The sequence below is a fragment of the Rissa tridactyla genome, chromosome 3 (genome assembly GCF_028500815.1).
Source record: "Rissa tridactyla isolate bRisTri1 chromosome 3, bRisTri1.patW.cur.20221130, whole genome shotgun sequence".
NCBI classification, from domain to species: domain Eukaryota; kingdom Metazoa; phylum Chordata; class Aves; order Charadriiformes; family Laridae; genus Rissa; species Rissa tridactyla.
The window spans coordinates 126720853-126743179 of NC_071468.1; the positions used below are offsets into that span (position 1 = coordinate 126720853).

At 49.4% G+C, this 22327-nt stretch overlaps 1 protein-coding gene across 4 annotated transcripts in view; it reads left to right on the forward strand.

Annotated features, from left to right (window-relative positions):
- The first annotated feature begins 13073 nt into the window (after nt 1-13073).
- ASXL2 (ASXL transcriptional regulator 2) overlaps nt 13074-22327 on the forward strand; it is a 122907-nt gene continuing 113653 nt past the window's right edge. For all 4 annotated transcript variants that reach the window (XM_054196118.1, XM_054196120.1, XM_054196119.1 and 1 more), the window contains exon 1: nt 13074-13305. In XM_054196118.1, coding sequence (XP_054052093.1) covers nt 13249-13305 — 57 coding nt within the window. In that variant the 5' untranslated portion in view covers nt 13074-13248. The remainder of the gene's footprint in view (nt 13306-22327) is intronic.

Here is a 22327-nt window from a genome sequence, read left to right on the forward strand (position 1 = left end):
CGCTGAGACGAGTTCAGGTTTGCACCAGCTGTGGTCAGTCGCTCCTTCCTGCCCTGGGCTTCATGAGCCCTTGCCCTCCTCCCCTGAGCCTTCTTCCATGTTTAGTAACCCATCCCACCACCAGGTGCACGTCTGACAGCCGTGAGTTCAAACATGGAACAACTTCTGCAGCGGCAAAATCCTGTCCGAGGATGCATCCAGGAGAGCAGCTAGAAATACAATTTGAGGGAAGAAGCCGGAATTTCTGCATATTCACTCAGAACACCACCACGTTCAGAAGATCTGGGGTGAGTCCCAGAGCACCTGGCAGTCAGTCTAGGGAGGGGGTTTTGTTAATCTATTGTCTTGCCCAATGGGAATCTTCAGTCTCCCTTTCTCAGTTGGGGCACAGTCAGTCCCATGACTTTTGTGAAAATCCCTGACACTGTGAATAGGCAAAATCACGGGATATTGTATCAATCAGCCACGTACTGAAGGGAAGATAAATCCCTATAGAGGGAGCGACCATCTTGCAGGTCAACAGGTTGTCATGGGCAAAATGGTCTCAACTCAGGGAGTTTCGTTTTGTTTAATTTATTATCAAGTAACATAAACTTGTCATTATTGGTTTAGGTATTGAGAAAACCCAGAAGACAAGCAATTCAACACACACCTAGGGAAATTCTTTTTCTCCCCCTGCCGTGGGCTGAACTTCAGTCCGACAGCTTTTCTCCCTGCTAATCTCAGCTGCCCAGCTTTTCACCGCACGCTGCGCTCACTCTCTTTGGTGAGGCAACAGGCAACGCAGGAGGTTGGGGTCAGCGCTTCATGGTTTCTGCCTACCACTCCTTGCTTCTTACTCTTTCCCTCTGCTGTTCCTTGCTTCTTGCACCTCCCCTGCTCTGGTGTGGGAGCTGCAGTCCCTTCGGGGTTGTCCCTGCTCCGGTGTGGCTTGTCCACACGCCACAGACCTGTCGGAGGTGCCTCCCTTGCCACAAAGTGCCACCTTCCAAGAGTGCGTCTCCAGCTGCGTCCCCAGAAATGTTGCCTTCTGTATGCTTTCTTTGCCTCCTCCTTTTGCATTTCTTCTCATATGTCTCCTCCTGCGCCCCAGGTTGTGTCACCACCCTGCCCTTGAATTTCTACACAAAGAGGTTTGGCCTCCCTAAGGCCAGAGTCAGTCTCCAACTGCCATTCCCTGCGGAACCAGGGAATGGCCTGCAGTAAGACTCTTTTCTCCTGAAATAAAAATATATATAATAATTCTGTAACTTCTTGGGATAAAATGACTTTCCCTTGAAACAGGCATTGCAGGAAGAGTCCCTGCAAGGGGTCAAAGACAGGTTTGGAACAGGAGGACTTGCAGGATTTGATGATGTACCCTCAGGCTGGAGAGTCCCGGTACCCAGCTGCTCAAGGTAGCAGAATCCCAGGACAGTTCATCACCTGAAACTTTCTTTCTGAATACCTGAGCGTGGGTGGTGGTGGGTAGGAGGGCTGGATCCTCATTCACACCCTTGGTGGAACTTCAGATTGTTGCTTCAGAGGAGTGAGGCACCAAAGGAACGGGTTTGTCACTACACCACTTGTCAATGGCACCATGTCTTTAGGAGCTCCTGGTGCACACTGAGAGGCAGGGAAAGCTACAGGGAGTTCTGTCACAATGGAGATAAGGTAAGATGCTGCCAGGTAAAGGGAGGAGCACAGAAGATTGCAAGATAGCTTGCAAGTTCCAAGCTAAGTTATCAAACTCTCCCTTATCAGCACTAAACAAAGTCTTCCCTTCAAAGCCCCTCTGCTGGGAGGACAGGCTGAGGGAGCTGGGGGGGTTCAGCCTGGAGAAGAGAAGGCTCCGCGGAGACCTTCCAGCCCCTGCCAGTCCCTCAAGGGGCTCCAGGAAAGCTGGGGAGGGACTCTGGAGCAGGGAGGGGAGCCATGGGACGAGGGGGAAGGGTTTTACACTGGAATAGGGGGGATTGAGATGAGATATTGGGAAGAAGTTCTTTGGTGTGAGGGGGGTGAGCCCCTGGGCCAGGCTGCCCAGAGAAGCTGTGGCTGCCCCATCCCTGGAGGGGTTCAAGGCCAGGTTGGCCGGGGCTTGGAGCAACCTGGGCTGGTGGGAGGTGTCCCTGCCCAGGGCAGGGGGTGGACTGGAGGATCTTTAAAAGGTCCGTTCCCAGCCAAACCATTCTGTGAATCTATGAAAGGGAACACTCTCCTTTTCTTTGTATGTATCTCCAGGAAAGCATGAGGACTGAAGCCAAGAAAAGCTTCTCAGTGCCTTATAAGGCTGCTTATAGTGCAAAGATACCCTCTGTAGACACTCATCGGGGAGACAGAAAGTGCCTCTCTGTATGTCTGCTGAGGTAGAACTGATGGACGATGAACGGCCTCTGTTCCTGGCTTTATGGTTCTTTTTCCTGACGACTCTGCCAGTAGTGCAAGTGTCAGGAGTGATGATGCACTGAGGACACCAGAGCTTCCCCAGCACCTCACAGCAAAGGAGGGGAATCTATTGGAAAGAGGTGGCAACGGAGCCTTAAGGGATACTGCCAGGTGACTGTGACCTACAGAAGTCTCACTGGAGAGTGGGCACTTGGTGTGGGCACTAAGGGGGGATGCTCTGAAGGCAGCGCTAGAGCTGGTCATAAATGCCAACACCGTAGTCTGGGATTTGCTGAGCAAACGAAAGGTGGTGAGGAAGGACCAGGAGCTTGTCTTTTGCCCTGCCCTGGTACAGATCGCATGAGGGCTGTGCCCACAGCAGTATTTTGGAGTTCTGATGAGCCTCTCTCAAAGCAGCTTTACAGCCATGCCTGTAGAAAGACTAAGGACTCCATCTCCCCACCACCTGCAGACTGCAGTTCCTGATAGAGGAACATTTGCTTTCTCCAGCAAGAATTACGGTTTTGCTGATACAGTTGTGTCTGTGATGGGAGTTCTGCAGACACACCTCATGTCGGTAAGACCTCATCCTGACTCTCGTCACTGGCCAACGGAGAAATGCTGCCAGAAGTCTTTCATTGAGCCTAGGAAGAACAACCAGTTCTTCACCATCAGAAGTAATGGAAGGTAAGGATACGAACAGTGAAAAATTCAAAGTAGAATCATAGAATCATTTAGGTTGGAAAAGGCCTTTAAGATCATCGACTCCAACCATTAACCTGGCACTGCCAAGGCCACCACTAAACCATGTCCCTCAGCACCACGTCTACATATGTAATAGTTATTACTTCTCCTGCAGCAAAACGGGCTCATAAATATTTAGCTTGATTGCCACTGCACCATATTCCCGACTATTTCCTTTTCCAGAAAGCACAAAGTGTGAGCTCAAGTCCAGAAGCAGTATGTGGATTGAAGTGATGTGGTTCATCCAATCACACTTATATCAGATGTAATAACACAACTGTTGAGGAGTGTGGGGACATTCCTGGGTTGATTCTGCAACGAGCCTGCTTGGATTTCATGGTGATAATGCTTTGCCCCACCAAAGACGTCCTGTGGGACCTGAGCTGGCTCTGCACAGCCCCAGGTCAGGCATCTGCATTCCAGCAACCCAGAGATCCTACCAATGGATAACAAGAGTCAAGAAGACAACACACCACTCTGTTGTGAAGTGTCCATGCTATATTTCTCATTTTCACTCAAGGTTGCACAAAGACTTGCACAAAGATTTGGGTTCCTGGTTTTTGTATCACTTTCAGAACCTAAAATAATTGCTGTGAAGCTGTAGCCCCATAACCCTCCCCCAGGAGAAAGGCCATCTGCTCATTGTTTTAGCTCAGCAATTTGACATTTGCATGTTGTTTTTCCTGGCTGGAAATATCAACCTGCAACTAGCTCATTGCCTGCTTTGAATCTGAGTTTAGAAACAGGATTTAAACAGACTTACCAATTCTGCTTTAGCATTAATTCCTGTTTAATAAATATGAATTATTTAAGCTTAAAGCAAAACGCTCGTAATAAGCTTGCTTCTGATTTTTACAAAGTGGGATAGTGCTGGGTTCATCTATAATAAGGTCGGTCCTTCCTTTTACCATCAGGGACGAACTGATCCCCTCACGATGAACTTGTGCTTCACTTCCTCCTGCACAGCTTCGAGAGATAAAATTAGATGTGAGGGGAATGACCCCTGAGCAGCTCAGGACTCTCCAGCAGCTGGCTGACCGAGCCGCTCGCTCCCAAACATCTCTAATAAGCTGTAATTTCTACGTCAGCCATTATACTTTCTGCCACGCTGAGAGCTAGATAAATGACGAATTGGAAGAAGATTGAGGAATATTTTTTTTTACTGAATACCAACAGTTCAATTCTGTGGCTCACGCAGCTGCTTTGGAAAGACAGACCTGTCCAGAGCATGGGTCCTTGGAGGTGCTGGCGTGCAGGGTAGCGTGTCCTCTCCAGAAGCATCCAGCTGGGTGTAGTTCCTGCTTGACTTCTAGGGCTTTGCTCCATTTCCTGACATGCCAGGATGAGAGAACAGTTATAGAATCACAGAATCACGGAATCACTTGGGTTGGAAGGGACCTTTCAGATCATTGAGTCCAACCACCAACCTAACACTGACAAAAACCATCACTAAACCATATCTCTAAGCACCACGTCTGCCCGGCTTTTAAATCCCTCCAGGGGTGGTGACTCCACCACTGCCCTGGGCAGCCTCTTCCAATGCTTCACAACCCTTTCAGTGTAAAAATTTTTCCTAATATCCAATCTAAACCTCCCCTGGCGCAATTTGAGGCCATTTCTTCTCACTTCTTGCTTGTTTCTTCGGAGAAGAGACCGACCTCCTCCCACCACATCCTCCTTTCAGGGAGCTGTGGAGAGCAAGAATGTCTCCCCTCAGCCTCCTCTTTCTCCTTTTCTAGTCCTTGCACTAGACAGACAGACCTCCTCTCTGGGCATTCAGCAATATCTGCCATCTAGGGACTCCTCTGGGTAGGACTCTCCAGCTGCGGGAAGAAGAATACTGGGCGACAATATTGGAAATAGCACAAAGAAACCTGCTTTTCTCTGGTAAGGACCTCCTCAGGTCTCCGAGAGGCTTCCAGATACGCCTGCACTGCACGAAGAGACATGACGCAGCGTTCCCTGAGCTCCCCGTTCCTGGGGTAGGTTCGGAACCGGACAGCCTCGTCGGCACAGCCCTGCACCTGGGCTGCCAGCACTGCTGCCGCAGGGGTTCTGGGGTCGGGTCTGACTTCTGCTCACCACGCAGCCCCTCTGGGACGGTGCAGAACGGGGCTGTCCTTTGCAGGACAGCTTTATTGTCAAACTCTTTTTGTCCCTACAGGGGAAAGTGAGCAAGTATCTTCGAGAACCTACTCAACGTCTTCTGAACTTTGAATCACCACCACCTTACTCTTGCCTCTGTGGGCATTCTCACTCGGCAGGGAAGTCAGGGCAGGGTGCTAGCGAATCCCTCCCTCCGGAGGCTCTCTAATAAGCAGAAGCGAGGACAAACGGATTAGGAGCAAAAAAGATTCTTGATTTCTACTGCCTTTTGATAGTACTTGTAAAAAAGTGACTTCTCAAAATTAATGTTAGTTTGCTAATCACAAACTCATTCTAAGTCTCACAACATTCAGATATACTCTTAAAACCCACGGTCATGAAGAATAAGACTGGATAATAATTTGAGCTTTAATATTTTAATTTCCTCTACGAAAAAAATTTTCTAGCCCTGGAAAGAAAAGAAACGAAGTTGAAAAATGCCCAAAGCACATCTTAAAATTTCACAAACAATAAATTTTAGCCTCATTTCCTTTTTAGCAGGCTGCCGGGGTTTTGTCTGTCTGTTGTTGGTTTTTCTGCAGATAACTCTGCTGGTGCAACATCCATCTCTAAAAAGGCAAAATCTTGATTCGGTAGTGTTTTGCGCTCAGCTTGGCACAGGTGCAAATCCAGGACAAGTCAAACTTTCAGATGAGAGCGTTGCATGCAAAGTCATTAACGACTGCCGTCGGGGTGGGCTTTCACAACAGGCAGAACTAAAGTCACCCGTGTGCGCGTCATTAAAAGCAGGTGGAAGTCAAATAACACATTGGAAGAAAGGCAAGTTGGGTGAATAGCGTGGCTGTTCCTGGAAGCTGTGGGTACAGCTGTACCGCACAAGGCACACTAGCGACCCTGCAGAGAGCAGGCATTCAAGGTAAAAGAAGCCAAAATGACTTGTATCGGTTCTCTGAAATGCAGTATCGAATTAGGCTTCCTGTCAGCCTAGACACACTGCCTACTGCTATAACGAACTATCAGAGAAATGCGATACCGATCTTTGAGTAGGAGCAAAGAGAAACACAATTATTTGGAATAGAATCTGTTAGCCTGGCAGATTTGGGGTTTCTGAGCATGTTTGGAGCACTAGACTACAGCAAAGGCAGTCTTCAGCTGGCGGAAAATGACGACCTGCCTCCAACTGCGGCTGTGGCTCCCAGTGCCCAACTCCTGGCACGCTTTTACTGGCTGGGTGAGGTCATGCCCTAAGCAGATTTTCTTGCAAGGGATAAAAATGGTATTTTTCACCACACCTTTAGAGTAAATTGTTAGCGGGGTACAACAGGGAAGAGGAATGGTGAACGCTAGTATGTGTTGTCCTGGTGACTGAACGCATAGGGATTTGGTAAATAAATGCAAAGCCCCTCCTAAGATACACCGTGGGACAGAATTTTACCTAGCAGGCTCCAAGTTGAATCAAGGCACTGTTTTTTCTAGCCCAGTTGGGTTTTTTTCCTGTAAATCCTTGTGTTAATCTCTTCTGTGTGGGAAGAGTGACAGGGAAGTCTTTACCGTAAAGAAAACCTGTGGAGCAAATAATTTTCCCCAGGTTTCCCAGGAAAGGCTCGGGTAGTTTTATGCAAGCTTCGGTGGAAGCATTTGAAAAACAGACCCGTTTTGCTACCGACAGCGCTCGGTATCAGCTGTGAACGGAGGCTCCCGTGCAGGCAGCGGAGCAGGAGGTCCCCAGTGCAGCTGTGGGGGCTCCCTGTGGAGCGCAGGGAGCTCTTCTGCCCCGGTGGTGCTCCGAGACTCCCTGGGCATGGAGTTCACTTGCTGAGCAGGAGGTTTGGTTGGGGGATTTTTTGGTTTGGGTTTGGGTTTTTTTTTACTTTACCTCCTCATAACAGCTACTGGCTTTACGTATGAAACCAGCTTTATGTGCCTTGGCTTTGTGTGCTTTATATGTTCCTCTGGACAAGGAAACTATGGTACAGTAGATGTAGCAGCAGTAGTAGTTATAACAATAATAATAAAAAAATAATGTATGCCTTGGTGAGTCCTGCCTGTTTGTGTTTATTTTTACTCTGGAAGATGAGCTTTCAGGCTCCGGAGCACAACACAGACCACGGCTACTTGAGCTTTCCAGTGGCTTCTCTTCCTGGAGATACGTTCCCAACGCAGACGCAAGGCTGCAGGAGCATGTTCAATCCCAGCTTGGCTTCCGCTCCTATGTATCACCAGGTGCCAATGTGGGGGGATGTAAACAGGGCACTATACAAACTCATCCTTGATTTTAGACTTTACAAGGAATAATAAGTGGGGAGTGTGGCAGACAGCAGCTGTGGGAGCTGTGCTTTTGTGACTTACGAGCAGAAAGAGTGTCTTCTGAAAGGAATTTTGATGCCTAATCATGTCTGTCCTAGCATTTGAAAAATATAGATTTGTTCCGTCTCGGGAACTGACCAGGACGAAAGGAAGATCATGAACTTTATGGACCTGATTTGGAACCAGAAGTGCAGGAGAAAACCGCTGAACTCTTGGCTCAGAGCGATGTCCAGCTTTCAGCTGGCTGAGAATCGGGAGGTGAATGCGCTGGATACGGCAAGTCAGCGCTGTGAGAAACATGAACTACGGGCTGGCTTCCTAATGCGCAATCTCAAATGACACTCACATTGCAGAACTCAGACCTCTCTGTCGTAGAGCAGAATCACCCTGCGACCTCGGAAATACAGCAAGAGTGCAGGGGGCAACGACTACCTAGGCGTAAAAGAAGGGACAAGGGATAGCTATAGGACACAAAGGTGACATTCTGAGGCATAGAAATATTCTGGTTTGAAAATCAATCAAGTGGACAGTGGAGGCATTGCAAGCTGAGCAGATTTGGGAATATAGCTGAGTGTTGGATGATAAGAAGGGTGGGATGTGAAAGCTGTTGAAAATGAAGAGAGGGATCTCATTTTTAACATGATAAGAGCCAGCGAAGAGCTACATGGGGAAGAGTAATTCTGGATTAGAAAATGATGAAAGGAAAACGGATGGATATAATCAGGGCACGGCTGCATTGGAGAAGGATTTTGCAGTGACTGAGGTACAGTACGTGACAGCCTGGGTGAGATTTCTATTTGATTGAGAGGAAAGCTGCTATATTAGATATTTCACACACCCGCTACCATCCTTCCTGATGAAGGGGGTATATTCCATGCCATAATTCTGCCGTGCCCAGAATCTGCTGATACAAGGTCTCTGCATCAGTGGGTTCTTATATCCAAGGTGCAAATTCAACTCTGTTCTGCTCGAAAGCCATTTTTTAATTTCTAAATGGTCACCCTGAGCGGGGTTCAAATGCAGAGGGGAGAATTCAAGCCTTGCGTTCGGGTATGACGTATGGATTCAACCTGTCCGAAGGGTGGCTGCGCTGCCTGACATGCTTTACTTGAAGAACTTGATAGTGTAGGGGGATCAGTTCCCCAGAAATACTGAATTCAATGACACAGTAAGTTGCAAAGGACACTTTGTCGCTAGACCTGATTTCTCTAGCATTTTTAGCCAGATGCAGGGTCTTGCCCAAGCCTGGTGAACCGTGTTCTGAGTCTAGCACAAACCCCACTATGGGTTGGAAACATCAGGGGTATTTTCAAAAGACAGACAAAATTAATGGTGTGCTGAGCTTTTGAAGCACGCACGTGTTGTGGGGGTTTTTATTTTATTTAATTAACTGGTTGTTTAAGTTAAATAAAAGTGATTTGTAAAACTGATGACATATGCCAACTATACCGAAGTAAATGAATTACCATTTGTCTGACTTGTTTGTAAAGACTAAATATGTAAGAAAATATGATCTTAGTATTTTTTTCTATGCACTGACCAAATATCTCGTTTTGTATCTTTGGTCTGTTTTCAGGAGGACAGGATAGGATGACAGGAGGCTGGCTTGGACCAGAACGTTCTATAATTAAAGATGTTGTCTAAGTCAAGGCAACGTGGAGATGAGACTGAGTTAACTTCCATCTGTTAATTGAATCTGGCCTCTTCTTCAGAGCAGAGAAAGTTCTAAATAGGCCTGTGATTTAATTCTCAAGTTTTGAAAGGCATTTTTGTACCTGAACCTCAGCCATAAGCTTTAGTTGCCAGGTGGTTTGCGACAGAATTTAAGGATCTGCAAGAATTTTCATCATTAATCCACAGCAAAAGAGGACAGAACATCTAAAACTGACAAAGATCACCTCTGCTTCTTGCCGACGGTTCCCAGCTACTGATTTGTGGAAAGAGTATAATGGTCAGAACATAGAACCTCTTACATAAAGATTTTTAAATTCTGTTTGCATATCTGGGGTAAGTGTCCCCCCTCACCACCCTCTTAAAAGCTTCATGGGTTGTGTAAAATTTTGCAGGAGATGTTTATATTCCTACTCTGTCCTTCCTTGCGGTCAGTTGCTATCAGATAGGGTTGCCTGCTGCTGTCGCCATGCCGTTTGTCAATCAAAACCCCAGCTTGTGTGACTTCCAATTTGGAAATTAAATGACCTTCAGACGGTAACTTAAGATTCAGAACTCCAGGCTTAATGTAAATCCTGAGTGGAATAACATGATGGCTCAGATCCTTAAGATGAATCAACTGATACGTGACTATCTTACACCACGAATATTTCCATAGCTCCCTGGATGAATGATCTATTTTTACTTTATCCAAACTGTGCACTTTTTATTTTTTAAACCCCTAGAAGCTACTATTAAATAAGCTAGAGTGAAGTATGGATGGACAGCAGAACGCACGTTAGCACAGTCCCCTTTCTGACTCATCTCCCTGGCAAGTTCACAGTTATGGCTAACAACGCGCAAGAGATGATGAAGGCATCTCGCCAGGTAGATGGGGACACGAGGAGCCCAGAGAAAAAGGTCCGATGGCTGCATATGAGCTGGTGGTGTGACCTCACCACAAATTGAACAAGTGGCATGCTGGCTACAGCGGGAAAAATTACTATTCCCCCTGTATTTGGCACAGTTGGGGCCTCAAGATTTAATCTGGGCTCCCTACAGTACAGAAGGGATGGGGAGAAACTGGAGAGAGCGAGCACAGGGCGACTGAGATGGTTGAGGTCCTGGGGCACACGACGCACAAGGGGAGGCTGGGGCAGCAGGGCTTGCTTGGCTGGGTGAGAAGGGGGCACCCAGGAGCTGCCCACTGACACATAAAGGACGTCGGTGAAGAGGGCAGAGCCAAAGTTCTCTCGGTCCTGGAGTGTAATGAGGGGCAGAAGCTCAAACTCCAGTTTGGAGGTTCAGAACCTGGAGAAAAAAACCCTCCAGAAGGTGAGCACGGGTTACCCAGGCAGGTGGGGGAATGCCCAGGCTTGGATGATTTCAGTACATGGACAGACAAAGCCGCAGTTAACCCAACCTAACGCTGCTGACAGTGCTGCTTCAGGTGAGATTGAACTGGAGACCTCCTGATGGCTCTGCCAGCCAACGCCTCTGCAAATTTATGGCTCACAATGCCACTCTGACATCAAGGGTTGGAGCGTGTACCATATTACAGTTCAGTAAAAGAAGCAAGCTATAACTGAAAAGGAGGTTGTAGAGAGGTGAGGGTTGGTCTCTCCTCCCAAGTAACAAGCGATTGGACAAGAGGACAAGAGGAAATGGACTCAAGTTGCGCCAGGGGAGGTTTAGGATGGATATTGGGAACAATTTCCTCCTGGAAAGGGTTGTGAAGCATTGGAAGAGGCTGCCCAGGGCAGTGGTGGAGTCGCCATCCCTGGAGGGATTGAAAAGCCGGGCAGACGTGGTGCTGAGGGCCATGGGGTAGTGGTGGCCTTGGCAGGGTTGGGTTGATGGCTGGACTTGATGATCTGAAAGGTCCCTTCCAACCAAGACAATTCTGTGATTCTATGATTCTAATTCTGTGAGTCAGTTTGAGATTCATTAAGAGGCAGAGAAGTGATCTTTAATCTTAGATCCTGGTCTGGCTTACCTCTTTCACAGCCTCAGTAAGTGATTTTTCTTCAAAGACTAGTTCACATCGAGAACTTGCTCCTTTCCCTTGATGCTCAGTTCAGCATTGTCTTGTATGACCATTTTTGATGTACATTTGTGCCTATTACTCTGGTTTGGCTTCGTTGTCTAACCGTTGTATGCAAGCTGGCAACCTACTGAAGGTGCTGTGAGAATTAAGGTGTACAAACACCTTTAAAGACACTGGCCGTAACTTTCTATTGTCCCTGACACGGTATTCACCGACGGTGGCTTTCCCACACACATACTATGATCTTCCACATTCCCTTCCCATAGAAACAGGAACATATGATGCTGTGAGAAGCTGCTCATTTTTCTATGAAACCACGATACGGAAAGAGCAACCATTTGAGATGCTGCATAGATGTACATCCTTTGCAGGTAGGTAACAAGGGCTGTCTCTCAAATACCGTGGTAATTAGTTTTTCTATCCAGTCAGTGATATTCCTCCTTTAATAGAAGATGGAAATAAAATCACAAGTCTGAGTGGGCTGGGAGTGTCACCTGGGATCTCCTGGGGCTTCCAAGGGCAGAAGTGACTTTTGGTTGAGAGAAGATGGGAGTGGATTGCAGCTCTGGAGGATGAGGGGATAGGTGTGCTGAAAAGGGGACTGGGAGAGCAAGAAGCAGCAGTGCAGGAGGAGAACGGCCATCAGCTGGTGAGGGAGAAGGTGGTTGGATGGGAGGGAGCAAAGTTGGCTACAGCTCAGGGCAGCAGCCGCGTGAGTGGATGTGTGGCAGTGCCACCAGAGGAAGATGGCACCTGGGATGCTGGTGAACCCCCACGGAGTGAGGGAAGCTGGATACCAGAGGATGGGGATGGCAGCTCTGACTGCAGGTGCTGTTGGCGGGGAGAGGAGGCCCCGGAGATGCTGGGAGGGCTGGAGCCCCTCTGCTGGGAGGACAGGCTGAGAGAGCTGGGGGGGTTCAGCCTGGAGAAGAGAAGGCTCCGCGGAGACCTTCCAGCCCCTGCCAGTCCCTCAAGGGGCTCCAGGAAAGCTGGGGAGGGACTCTGGAGCAGGGAGGGGAGCCGTGGGACGAGGGGGAAGGGTTTTACACTGGAAGAGCGTGGATTTAGGTGAGATATTGTGAAGAAGTTCTTTGGTGTGAGGGGGGTGAGCCCCTGGCCCAGGTTGCCCAGAGCAGCTGTGGCTGCCCCATCCCTGGGGGGGTTCAAGGCCAGGTTGGCCGGGGCTTGGAGCAACCTGGGCTGGTGGGAGGTGTCCCTGCCCAGGGCAGGGGGTGCCACTGGGTGGGCTTTAAGGTCCCTTCCCACCCAAACCATTCCGTCATTCTATGAATTACTGGCTGCCAGGTGTGCACTAACTGGCGTATGCTCAGCAGCAGCAGGGGGAAGGGGGTGCCTGGCTGGGTGGTGGCGAGCAGCAAGGGAAGGGACACGAGTCACCATGAAACCATAGCTGGCAAGGGGCCGAGCTTGATGGTCCCCGGGGTAAGATGGGGCAAAGGCTGGCGTGAGGAGGGGGGTGTCGAGACAGGGAGGTGGGTGGCAGTGGCTGCATGAGGTTAGGGGGCTGGTAGCCACCCATGGCCACTGCTGCCTGCAAGCAGCGAGAGGGGGCAGCTGGCGACCCTGGGCACTGCGGGGGTGGGTGACGGGGCTGAAGGAGCCGCGGGGAAGGGGAGCCGCAGGCCGTTGATGGCAGCCGGGGTCGCTGTCTCCGGACGGGCCGCAGTGCCGCCCTGAGGAGGCCCCGCCACCGCCGCCATTTTCCCCTCGGGCGGGGGGGGCGGGACCGCACCCTTTGGCAGCCGCGGCGGGGCGGGGACTGCGCACGCGCCGCGCCAGGGTGGGCGGGGCCTCCCCCTCCCCGCCGCCCGTACAGTAGGTGGAGTCACGCGGGCGGGGTCACATGACCGGGGCCCTTTACAGTAGGATCGCAATATGGCAGCGGCGGTGGGCGCAGGGGTTGCCGCTGTCGGGGCTCTTTGCGCTTAGAGCCCCCTTCCCGCCTCCCCTCCCGGGCGGACGGAACCCCCAGGGTACCTCGGAGTCAGCCTTGCCCCGTCGCGTCCGACATGAGGGAGAAGGGCCGCAGGAAGAAGGGCAGGACCTGGGCAGAGGCCGCCCGGACGGTACGCGGGGCCTTGGCGGCCGGGGGAGGCCGCTGGGGCGGGTCAGAGGCCTCTGGGCCGCCCCGGGTGGTGCGGGGTTCCTCCTGCCGGGGAGGGGAGCGGCCGCTCCCGTGGCGCCCGGCTCCGCTGGGAGCCCGGGGCGGCGGGGGTGGGCGCAGGACGGGCCTGCGGGGCCGCAGGGTTGGGAAGGGGCGAGGTGCCGCTCCGGGTGTGCCCGCGGCTGGCCAGGCCCTGCCGGCAGCTTTGGTCCCACGCCGCGCCCTCGCATAGGCGGCTTTTTTTATTTATTTATTTTGACCTGTTCTCCAGTTGCTTAATGTGCCTGGGCATAAATTTATATGGGAAGGTTTGTGGGGGAGGGATTACCCTCCTCGTGTTTGCAAAATGCTGTGGTTAATGAGCATGTAAATAATATTAGCAAACATGCAATGGTTTTTCTCAGTATTCTCAGTGTATCAGCGTCTTTCATGCAGCAGAACTTGTTGCAGGAGGAGCTGCTGAATTCCCTCAGGTCAGGTAGTGAGCTGTGAACCCTAAAAGGAGAATTTTTATCTTCCCAGGCTGACAGTCTTTGTTACTGTACTGTTTTCAAGATGGGCTTGCTGTAGTTTCTGTGTGGGGCAGGGACGTTAGAGGGTGGATGAAAGAAAAGGGAAGTTGAGTAGTGGGACAAGTGTGAGAGAGAGGAAACTAAAAACAAGTGCAACCTGCAGGAGCTGAACAGAAGCGTTGAGTTGTGAAAGTACAGCACATGCTCCTGAGAGTTCTGTATTTGCAGCGCGGATTCAAATCTACCTAATGGAGAGGGGGCGGAGTTCGGGTTCTATCATAACCATTCTGAAAGGGGTATCTGTTAAAACAAGACTGGAAAAGCCTGGCTGCAAAGCAAATGTAAATAGGCAGAGACTCGCAAGCACTATTTTCATAAATAGTAATTTATTTGAACCTTGTATTTACAAAAGGCATCAAAATAGTTGCTCTTCTTTCAGGAGATACGCTGCAGTTAACTATTTCAAGAATATAAGATGCTATCCCACAGGTGGACACTAGTTTCTCTGCATATGGTTTTGTGTATGTTTTTTAACTATTTGTTTTGGAAAAAGAGTAGAAGAATCGCCAGTGTAGGGTATAAGTAGGTCCAGCTATTTTTCAGCTGATGTGTGCTGCTGTTCATCCACTGATCTCTTCCAGAATCCACTTAAGGGCTAAAACACTATTTCGAAAAGCTGCACTGAAAACAGTCAAAACTGAAGGTTACACGTTACCCTGGGTTGCATACTTAGGTTCATGGCAGAGGCAGCCAAAACTAGGAAAAGATGAGTAAATGCTTGCCGAAACCTCAGTTTTGACAAATATTTCTGTTCGTGTATCCAGTGGGAATGTTAAAATATTCTGGTCAAAGTCCAACTCCAATCTTCAGAAAGTTTCCCTGGAGTTTTGGTTTGAAATAATGTCTTTTGATTCTTGTCCTGGCTTGTGCGCTCGTATTGGCTTCTCAGTTGCTGGTGGCTGAAGTTTGTAGGGTTTATTATAAAACTGTGTTAAGAAGTGCAGCAGCTCTCAGGTACCCTATTCTTCTGCTCCTGAAAGGTAACATAAAGCTTTCCTCAAGCTTGAGAAACGTTCCATTTTGTCTCCAGTGTAGCGTTGCATCTCTGTGCTCTTCTGTGGAGTTAGTTCTGCGCTCGCTGAGCTCTTGAAGCTGGCTCACTGTGGGGTGGAGTGGGCCTGATAGTCACAGGTCAGCATGGAGCTGCAGGGGAAGAGGCTCGGGGCTGCGGGTTTTGATGGCAGCTGGCTGTGGACCTGCTTGTCCTGGCAAACTGCCCTGAACGTCAGTGTAAGGTCATCGCAGCTGATGTTTCTCTGGTGATTCTGTCCCCCCTCTGCCTCCTCGCTCTCTCCGGCACCTCACCGCTGGTGCTCCTAGGTCAGTCAGGCAGTTAAACCAGCAAAAAACTGTTGTCATTGTTAGGGTGCTGGTCTGGCTTCGTGCCAGTTCAGTCTTCCTAACCAGGTGTTTGGGATCGGCTGCCCTCCAGTGCAAGGGAGGTGATGGGAATGTGGGGAGGGGAGAAGCACCAAGGTAAAATCTATTTGAATTAGCTTGAGCTGTTGTAGCAGTTCAGCTTTAGCTAGAAACATGGTGGTAAGCAACAGAAGCGTGGCCTTTCTGTTTGCTAGAAGGAGCTCAGGTAGCTATATGGGTAAGGTGCCTTCAGTGGGACACAAGCTGTGCTTGCTCTTGGCCGTGTAGGGCTATTAATTGGAGCAGAACTGCAGTGTGAAGTAAGGAAAGGGTGCCCGATGCGGGCAGCGTGTTCAGGGAGGAAGTTACTGTTGATAAACAACCTTTTGCTTATTTCCTGGCTCATTCAGTAAATTTGCAGCTGTGGATGGCTGTTAACTTGTGACTTTTCTCGGGACAATGGCTGGGTGTCCCTGCTGTTAAAGTAAAAAGCTTCATTGAGGTAAGAAGCTGACACTATATAGTACACAAGTTTAAGATAATAGCACACAAGTTTAAGATAAATACACCGTATATGTCTCTAACTTGAAGTACAGTCTTCAGATACAGTCCGGTGGTGGAGCAGCCAAGCTGCAAAGTCACACCAATGGGACAGCGTGTCTGGAGAAAAGAGATGATTGATCTATTCTGCTGAAGACTAGAACAGGCAGATCACGTCTGTGCTGGTAAACTCGAGTTTTAGGGCTTGCTTTCTGGCCCCAAAGCCGCCTTGCAGAACCCGTATGTGTCTGTACTGCTGAACCTCCTTTCTTTGAACTGGGTGACCGGGTTTGCACTGCCTTTGGCAGGCTGGCCCGTGCTCATTCTTGAACTGGTGTCTGGGCTCAGTTTGTAATCTCACATACGGCTCTGTGCCAGCGACCTTGCACTAACCTAACGATGGGGACAGCCGGGCTGGTGCCTGTGCCTGGCTCTGGCTGAGCTAAACATACGGCTGTGGCCGTCAGGAAACTGTAACGGAGGCCTGTTAAGCTGGTGCAGGCAGGTGAGAACAAATATTCAGTAGTACTTAGCTTAGCCTGATTGGGGTAATCATTGTCACTGTAGTACTGAACTGATGCTCACAGGGGCTGTGGTTGAAGGGGGCAGACGCCACGTTGCGTGTGGAAGGGGGACTTTGGTTGTGCTGCAGAAAAGTTCTGGGTTTTGTTTCGCCTCCTCGGGTCTCAGGGTTGTTATTCGTTGTTGCTTTTCCTCTTGCTTGTGTTTAACACAGTTCTTGTGATGCAGCTTTCCAAAACCGAGTGGGACGAGAGCACAGCCGAATGCTCTGTGCATCTTCCTGCTCTGCTGTGTGGTGGAGCGCGGCAGCGAACGGGCTGTTGTGGTGCGTTAGTGGCCTGTTTAGACCCAGACAAGAAGTCCTGTTGCTGGACAGAAGCCACAAACAGGCTGTCTTTGTGCTTTGTTTGCGTGGAGGAAAATGTACGCCGTCACGTGCCAAGTTTGAAGACATTTGGTGTTTGTTTTTCATGGGAAGTCCCCGTGTGTGACCTGACAAAACATTTTTTTGCTCTACAGCCGCTGAGTACCAAGGCGTAGGGGCCGTGTGAATGGGGGCTGGAGACGGTGTCTGTAAGTGCTCCTCGGCCAGGTCATCTAGGAGCACAAAACGCAGTCTTTAATGCTACCTGTTCGTGAGAGGGAGCTGCTGCAGCCGTGTTTTTTCCTGTGTGCTGACTTCCTGTTGGGTCAAACTGACTTTGTTGGCTTCAGAGGGGGGAAATGCAGGGCGAGAATGCCCTTGGGAAAGCAGACAGAGCCTAAACCTGGTGTGGTGAACATCTCTGAAGGCGTAGATGGCCAGGTACGAGTCCTGTCGTGATGCTGGGGGTTGCCGTGTAGCTCTTGTGATGTGAACTCAGCTTGGCTCTGGCTGTTTGTTTGCATCACTTGTGTCAACTGAAGAACTGAAATGAAAAGATGTGCCATCTCTGAAACTGATAGTGCAGAACACACGATCTGATCTGGTGTTTGCGGGCCCATCTGCTGTGTCGAACAGGAGATGCTGTAGTGAGGTCAAAAAGCAAAATCAAGTAGAAAGGCTTTTGTTAGGAAAACAAATGGCAGGCTCTTGGAAGCTGACTTTATTAAGACTGTCCTTCTCATTAAGGTGCGGTTTTCTGAGGGGTGTTGGAGTAAGGCATCTGAGGGATGCCATTTTCCCCTGCTCTCTGTTAAAAGATCTACACAGAAGAGCGGGTGGAAGGATCCAAACTGTAGAAGTCGCCCGTTTGTCTACAAGTACCTGAGTCCACTTGCTCACCCATATGCACAAAGTTGAAAACCTGCAAAGGTTCCAAGACTGATGCAAAAATATGCAGAAATTCAGAGGATTCAGTAAAACATCAATTTGAGGGACTGATCAGCCTAGTAGACGACGCGGTTATTTTTTACTACTACGTATTTCAGGTGCCCAGCTTCAGCTCTTCAGTGTATGGGTCGGCAGAGTCGAATTGAGCGCTTGCGATTGTTTTTTGAGAGAGGAGCGGTGCTTGGTTTAACTGGGTACCAAGTGCACGTGATGCCTGAGACGGGTTTCTTCATCTCACCAGTCCTTCAGAGGTCTGATCGCTCAATTGGGGAAAAAAATCCGGAGGCTGATTTGGAGCACAGCAGGCCTTTCCTGGTGAATCCGAGAATTGGCTTGTCACTTTTCAGGAAGGTATTGAACGAGGTAGCGCTGTAGAAGGTTAAATGATTAATCAAAGCTTGTGAAATGAGCTGATAGTTGAAGCTGGTGAGGCTGCTTGTGTTTTTTTTTTTGAGGGGTTGTTGCTGGGCGTTAGACTTTTTTTTTTCTTTTGGCTCTTTTTAAATCCCCTAAGTATTATCACAGCTTCCTGCCCGGTTCTCAGTCTGTGTCCAGGTACGAGACCTGTTTGTACTGTGGACAAGAAGCGGTGGCTGAGGTCGGTCTGCGATGTCTGTTAAATGCTTTTGCAGAGACTTCTGCGGGCCAGGCGCAGTGCAGTTGGTAGCCACTGCTCTGGTGACAAAGCCATGGTACAGCGTCCTTCTGCCACGTGACGCATCTACGTGTCTGCCAGCCAGCAAAATACCTTGGCAGTGTTTGGAGAGAAACAGACTCATGGCTGCACAAGACTGAGCGAAAGTTGGCACAAACTTTGTCACATGGTCATAGAGAATTGCAGTTTTTCTTCCCTACTTACTCATACACATCTTTTATTGACCACAGCACTTGGATGTATTTTTCCTGCATTTTTTGAAGTTGTTGTTTTGGGGTTTTTTTTAAGGACTTTCCTGTAAAGTCAGCAATTGCTCTGCAAATGTGAACTCTCTTTTGGCCCATTGTGGGCTGTATCCTTTGATATCTGCTCTTCTGGATGCTAGAACTTCTAGTGAACTGAAAGTTGCCTTGAACTCCCCTTGGGAATCTGTAGGAGACAAATGGAGGCTTAAAAAATTCTTTCTGATATGGCAACAGAATTTGGAAAGGCTGAGATGGAGGAGTTAATCCTCTTCAGTTGCTGTAGCAAACCGGCGGACTACAGAATCTGCCCTTCTTCCAATCACAGCCATCCAATTATTTGCCTGCCATTTTGAAAAGTGTTTTCCAAGTCCTAGCCGGTGTTGCTGCTAGGAACTTTAACCTCTCAAAGGCGTCAAAATCCCTGTGAGTTATTACACATACCTGCTGCTTTGGCTGTGCGGTTGTGCTTGCCCTGGCGGCAGCTGAGTGAGCTCGTTGGCCAGCTCTGTTGCTGACCCACAGGGCTGACAGTGCAGTGCTGTGCTGAGATGTGGTTAGTTTTACTGCTCTTAGTACAACTTTTTATTATGAGATACCCGTGGGGGCTGGCTCTTGGCTTGAGGGCGGTGGAGGCTGCCTATCCCAAAGCATCAGTGCACACGGTGAAGTCTTGGAGTGTTATGTCCCCGCCGCAGAGCAGGGTGGAGGCGGGTGGGTGAGCACCCAGCTCGGCAGCACAACACGCAGAGAGTGGCGGTGCCAGGCGGGGAATCCCCGGCAGTCACGGAGCGTCGCAGCCTGGCCCGTGGGCTCTCACAGCGAGCTCGGAGTTGGAGCTTTGGGCAACTCTTCATTTTGTTCTCTGTTCCTACAGGAAACTTCAGTGGTACTGAAGGATCTTGAACACGTTTTCTTTATTTCTATTCTTATTTAAAACAATAAATGCAGCTTAGATAGTAATTTTAATACAGAGCTTAGACATACTTTTGCTTGGTCTGTCGTTAAGATTATTTTAGCACGGAAGGATTTAAAGATATCGTGCAGACTTCCTTGAGTGAGCTCGTCTCTAGAGCTGCAAGAGCACTGAAATGGCTTTTCTGCAAAAGTTGTGGTCTCCTTTTGAACCAGCTGAGAAATGTAGATGTGCAAGTGTGTCTTGAGCATTTTTTTGTGCAAGGCTTTTCCAAGTGAGAATGTTCGCGAACAAAAGCCAGTTTTGTTTCACGGATATTGCTTTGTAGATCTGCAGAGGATGGTTAAAATGAAGCTAGCCACTGTGTAGTAACCAGCACGTTCTCTAGTGTCCTAAAGAAATGCAAGAATCCTCTTTTACTAACATGTAGTTGGACTCTGGGTATGACGCAAGCTTTTTCTACAAAAAGAGGGAAATACAAATATGTTGTGTTTAAACCCTGTGCTTCACAGTCTGCGTTTTTGTGCACCAAGTGCTATTCGCATTAGCAAGTAACACGGGGTGATAAAGTCGCCCTGTGGAGGGAAATCGGTGGCAAGGAGGAGTCAATATCGGTGCTGTGTCTGCTGCAGGGTTTTGCATCGAGGTAGCTCTGGTGTGAGCCACAGGGCTGAACTTTTGCTGCTGCCTGTCATGTGTGGGGTGTGCTCTGAACCCAGAGGTGCCTCTCCGGCTTCACCCAAAGAGAACCCAGTGCCTTCTCCAGTTGCTGCTCAGCCGAGTGAGCCAAAGCATGGGAGGTGGAGCCAGCTGAGAGCCAGCAATGTGACAGCTCTCCTGATCAGAGCTACAAGACTGAAATAATGTGGGTGTTATTGCCCAAATATGCCAATGCTGAAGGAAGATCATCCCGGGTTTTTTTGTTCAATTCTGCATGTGCATCCGTTGCCTACAGTGCATCTTAAAACACACCAGAAGTGGATGCTTGATAGATCTGTGGGGGTTTTCTTCTGTGATTGTCAGGTTCTCCGGTTATGTGGTTAGCTTAAACTGTTTGGAGGGCCGAGAACAGCCAAGACGTTCGGTCTAATTCTTCCTGTGTCTCTAAAACATCACTGCTGTAAGCAGCTGTGGGATCTTCTCAGAGGTCTGATCTGAATTCATCTCCTGAATGAAGCAGCTTCGTTAGGATGTAGTGAAAATACTCTTGCTGTTACTGAGTAGCCTTCCAAATAAAATGTGAGAAATTGGATAATCATGCCTGTTGCTTATGTTCTGCAGATGCTACAGAACTCTGCGTTACAGAGAAGTAGAGCAGCATCACTGCTGTGGAGTTGAGTAGAGATGAAAATTTGGAGGACTAAGCATGTGAGCTTATCACTTGATAGCTGTGGCAGTAAGATTATACAATTACTTTTTAAAAAAAGGAAAAGCCTCCTATGATGCAGTGTTCACCCTGTTCCAGTGCGGAAGCCAAGGGATGGCAAGCGCTGTGTGCCAGCCTCGTGTTCGGAGAGCGCGGGAGGAGATGTAAGCTGTGGAACTTGCTTCTGCAGGATGTTGTGGATGCTAAAGGCTTGCATGGGCTTGTAGAAATCTGTTGCAGGTTACCAAGTACCTGGAAACTTCTCTTATTTTGGAAGTCCTAAGCAGCGTGGAGAATGGGAGAGCAGCCTCCTGGGACGTTGAGATGTTAGATAGTCACACAGAAGGTCCGTCGAGATCTGGTATGGCCCTGTATCGAGTATGTTTAAGTATTGAGTTCAACTTCAGGCTCCTAGAATGGCTTCCTGCTTTTCTGTGTAACCAAAAGATGTTCCTGGTGTGCTGAAGGAACTGGCCAACGTGATTGCAAGTTGATCCTTTAGTGTCCTTAAAGAGCTGTGGTGCCTGGGGGAAAGCTCCTTGTGAGTGGAAGAGGGGAAAATGTCGTGTTCGTCTTCAAAAGGGTGAGAAGGAGGATGTGGGAAATAGGCCTGGTCATTCTTAGCTGTTTTCTCATGCATGTAGGAGAATGATGGTTTTTTTGCAGGACAGCCAGTGTGGATGTCCCAAAGGTAAGCCGCTGCTGAGCGAGACGATGGTGATGGCTGGCTCTGTGGAGGAGGACAATGCAGTGGATGGTGTTTACCTTACCTTCAATGTGGCTTTTGGTGTGATTTCCCCCCACCATAGTATCCTTACGACCAAGCTGGTGAGACACAGGCTGGGTGAGCAGGTGACAAGGTTGGTGCGCAACTGACTGGAGAGCAGGCACCAAGGTCTGGGCAGCCATGCAGGGGTCCACTGGCTACCGCGTGGCAGTGATGGTCCTCAGTTTTTGGTACTGATGCCAATGCTTTAGCATTTGCCCTTGTGGCCAAAAAAGCCAATGGCATCCTGGGGCGCATCAAGAAGAGCGTGGCCAGCAGGTGGAGGGAGGTCATCCTCCCCCTCTGCCCTGGTGAGGCCACAACTGGAGCACTGGGGCCAGTTCTGGGCTCCCCGGTTCCAGAAGGACAGGGAACTGCTGGAGAGGGTGCATCAGAGAGCTACCAAGATGCTGAGGGGACTGGAACATCTCTCTGATGAGGAAAGGCTGAGGGATTTGGGTCTCTTCAGTCTGGAAAAAAGACGGCTGAGGGGGGACCTTATCAACACTTGTAAATACTGAAAGGGCGGGTGTCAGGAGGATGGGGCCAGGCTCTTCTCAGTGGTGCCCGGGGACAGGACAAGGGGTAACGGGCACAAACTTGACCATGGGAAGTTCCATCTCAACATGAGGAGGAACTTCTTTGCTGTGAGGGTGGCAGAGCCCTGGCACAGGCTGCCCAGAGAGGTGGTGGAGTCTCCGTCTCTGGAGACATTCCAACCCCGCCTGGACGCG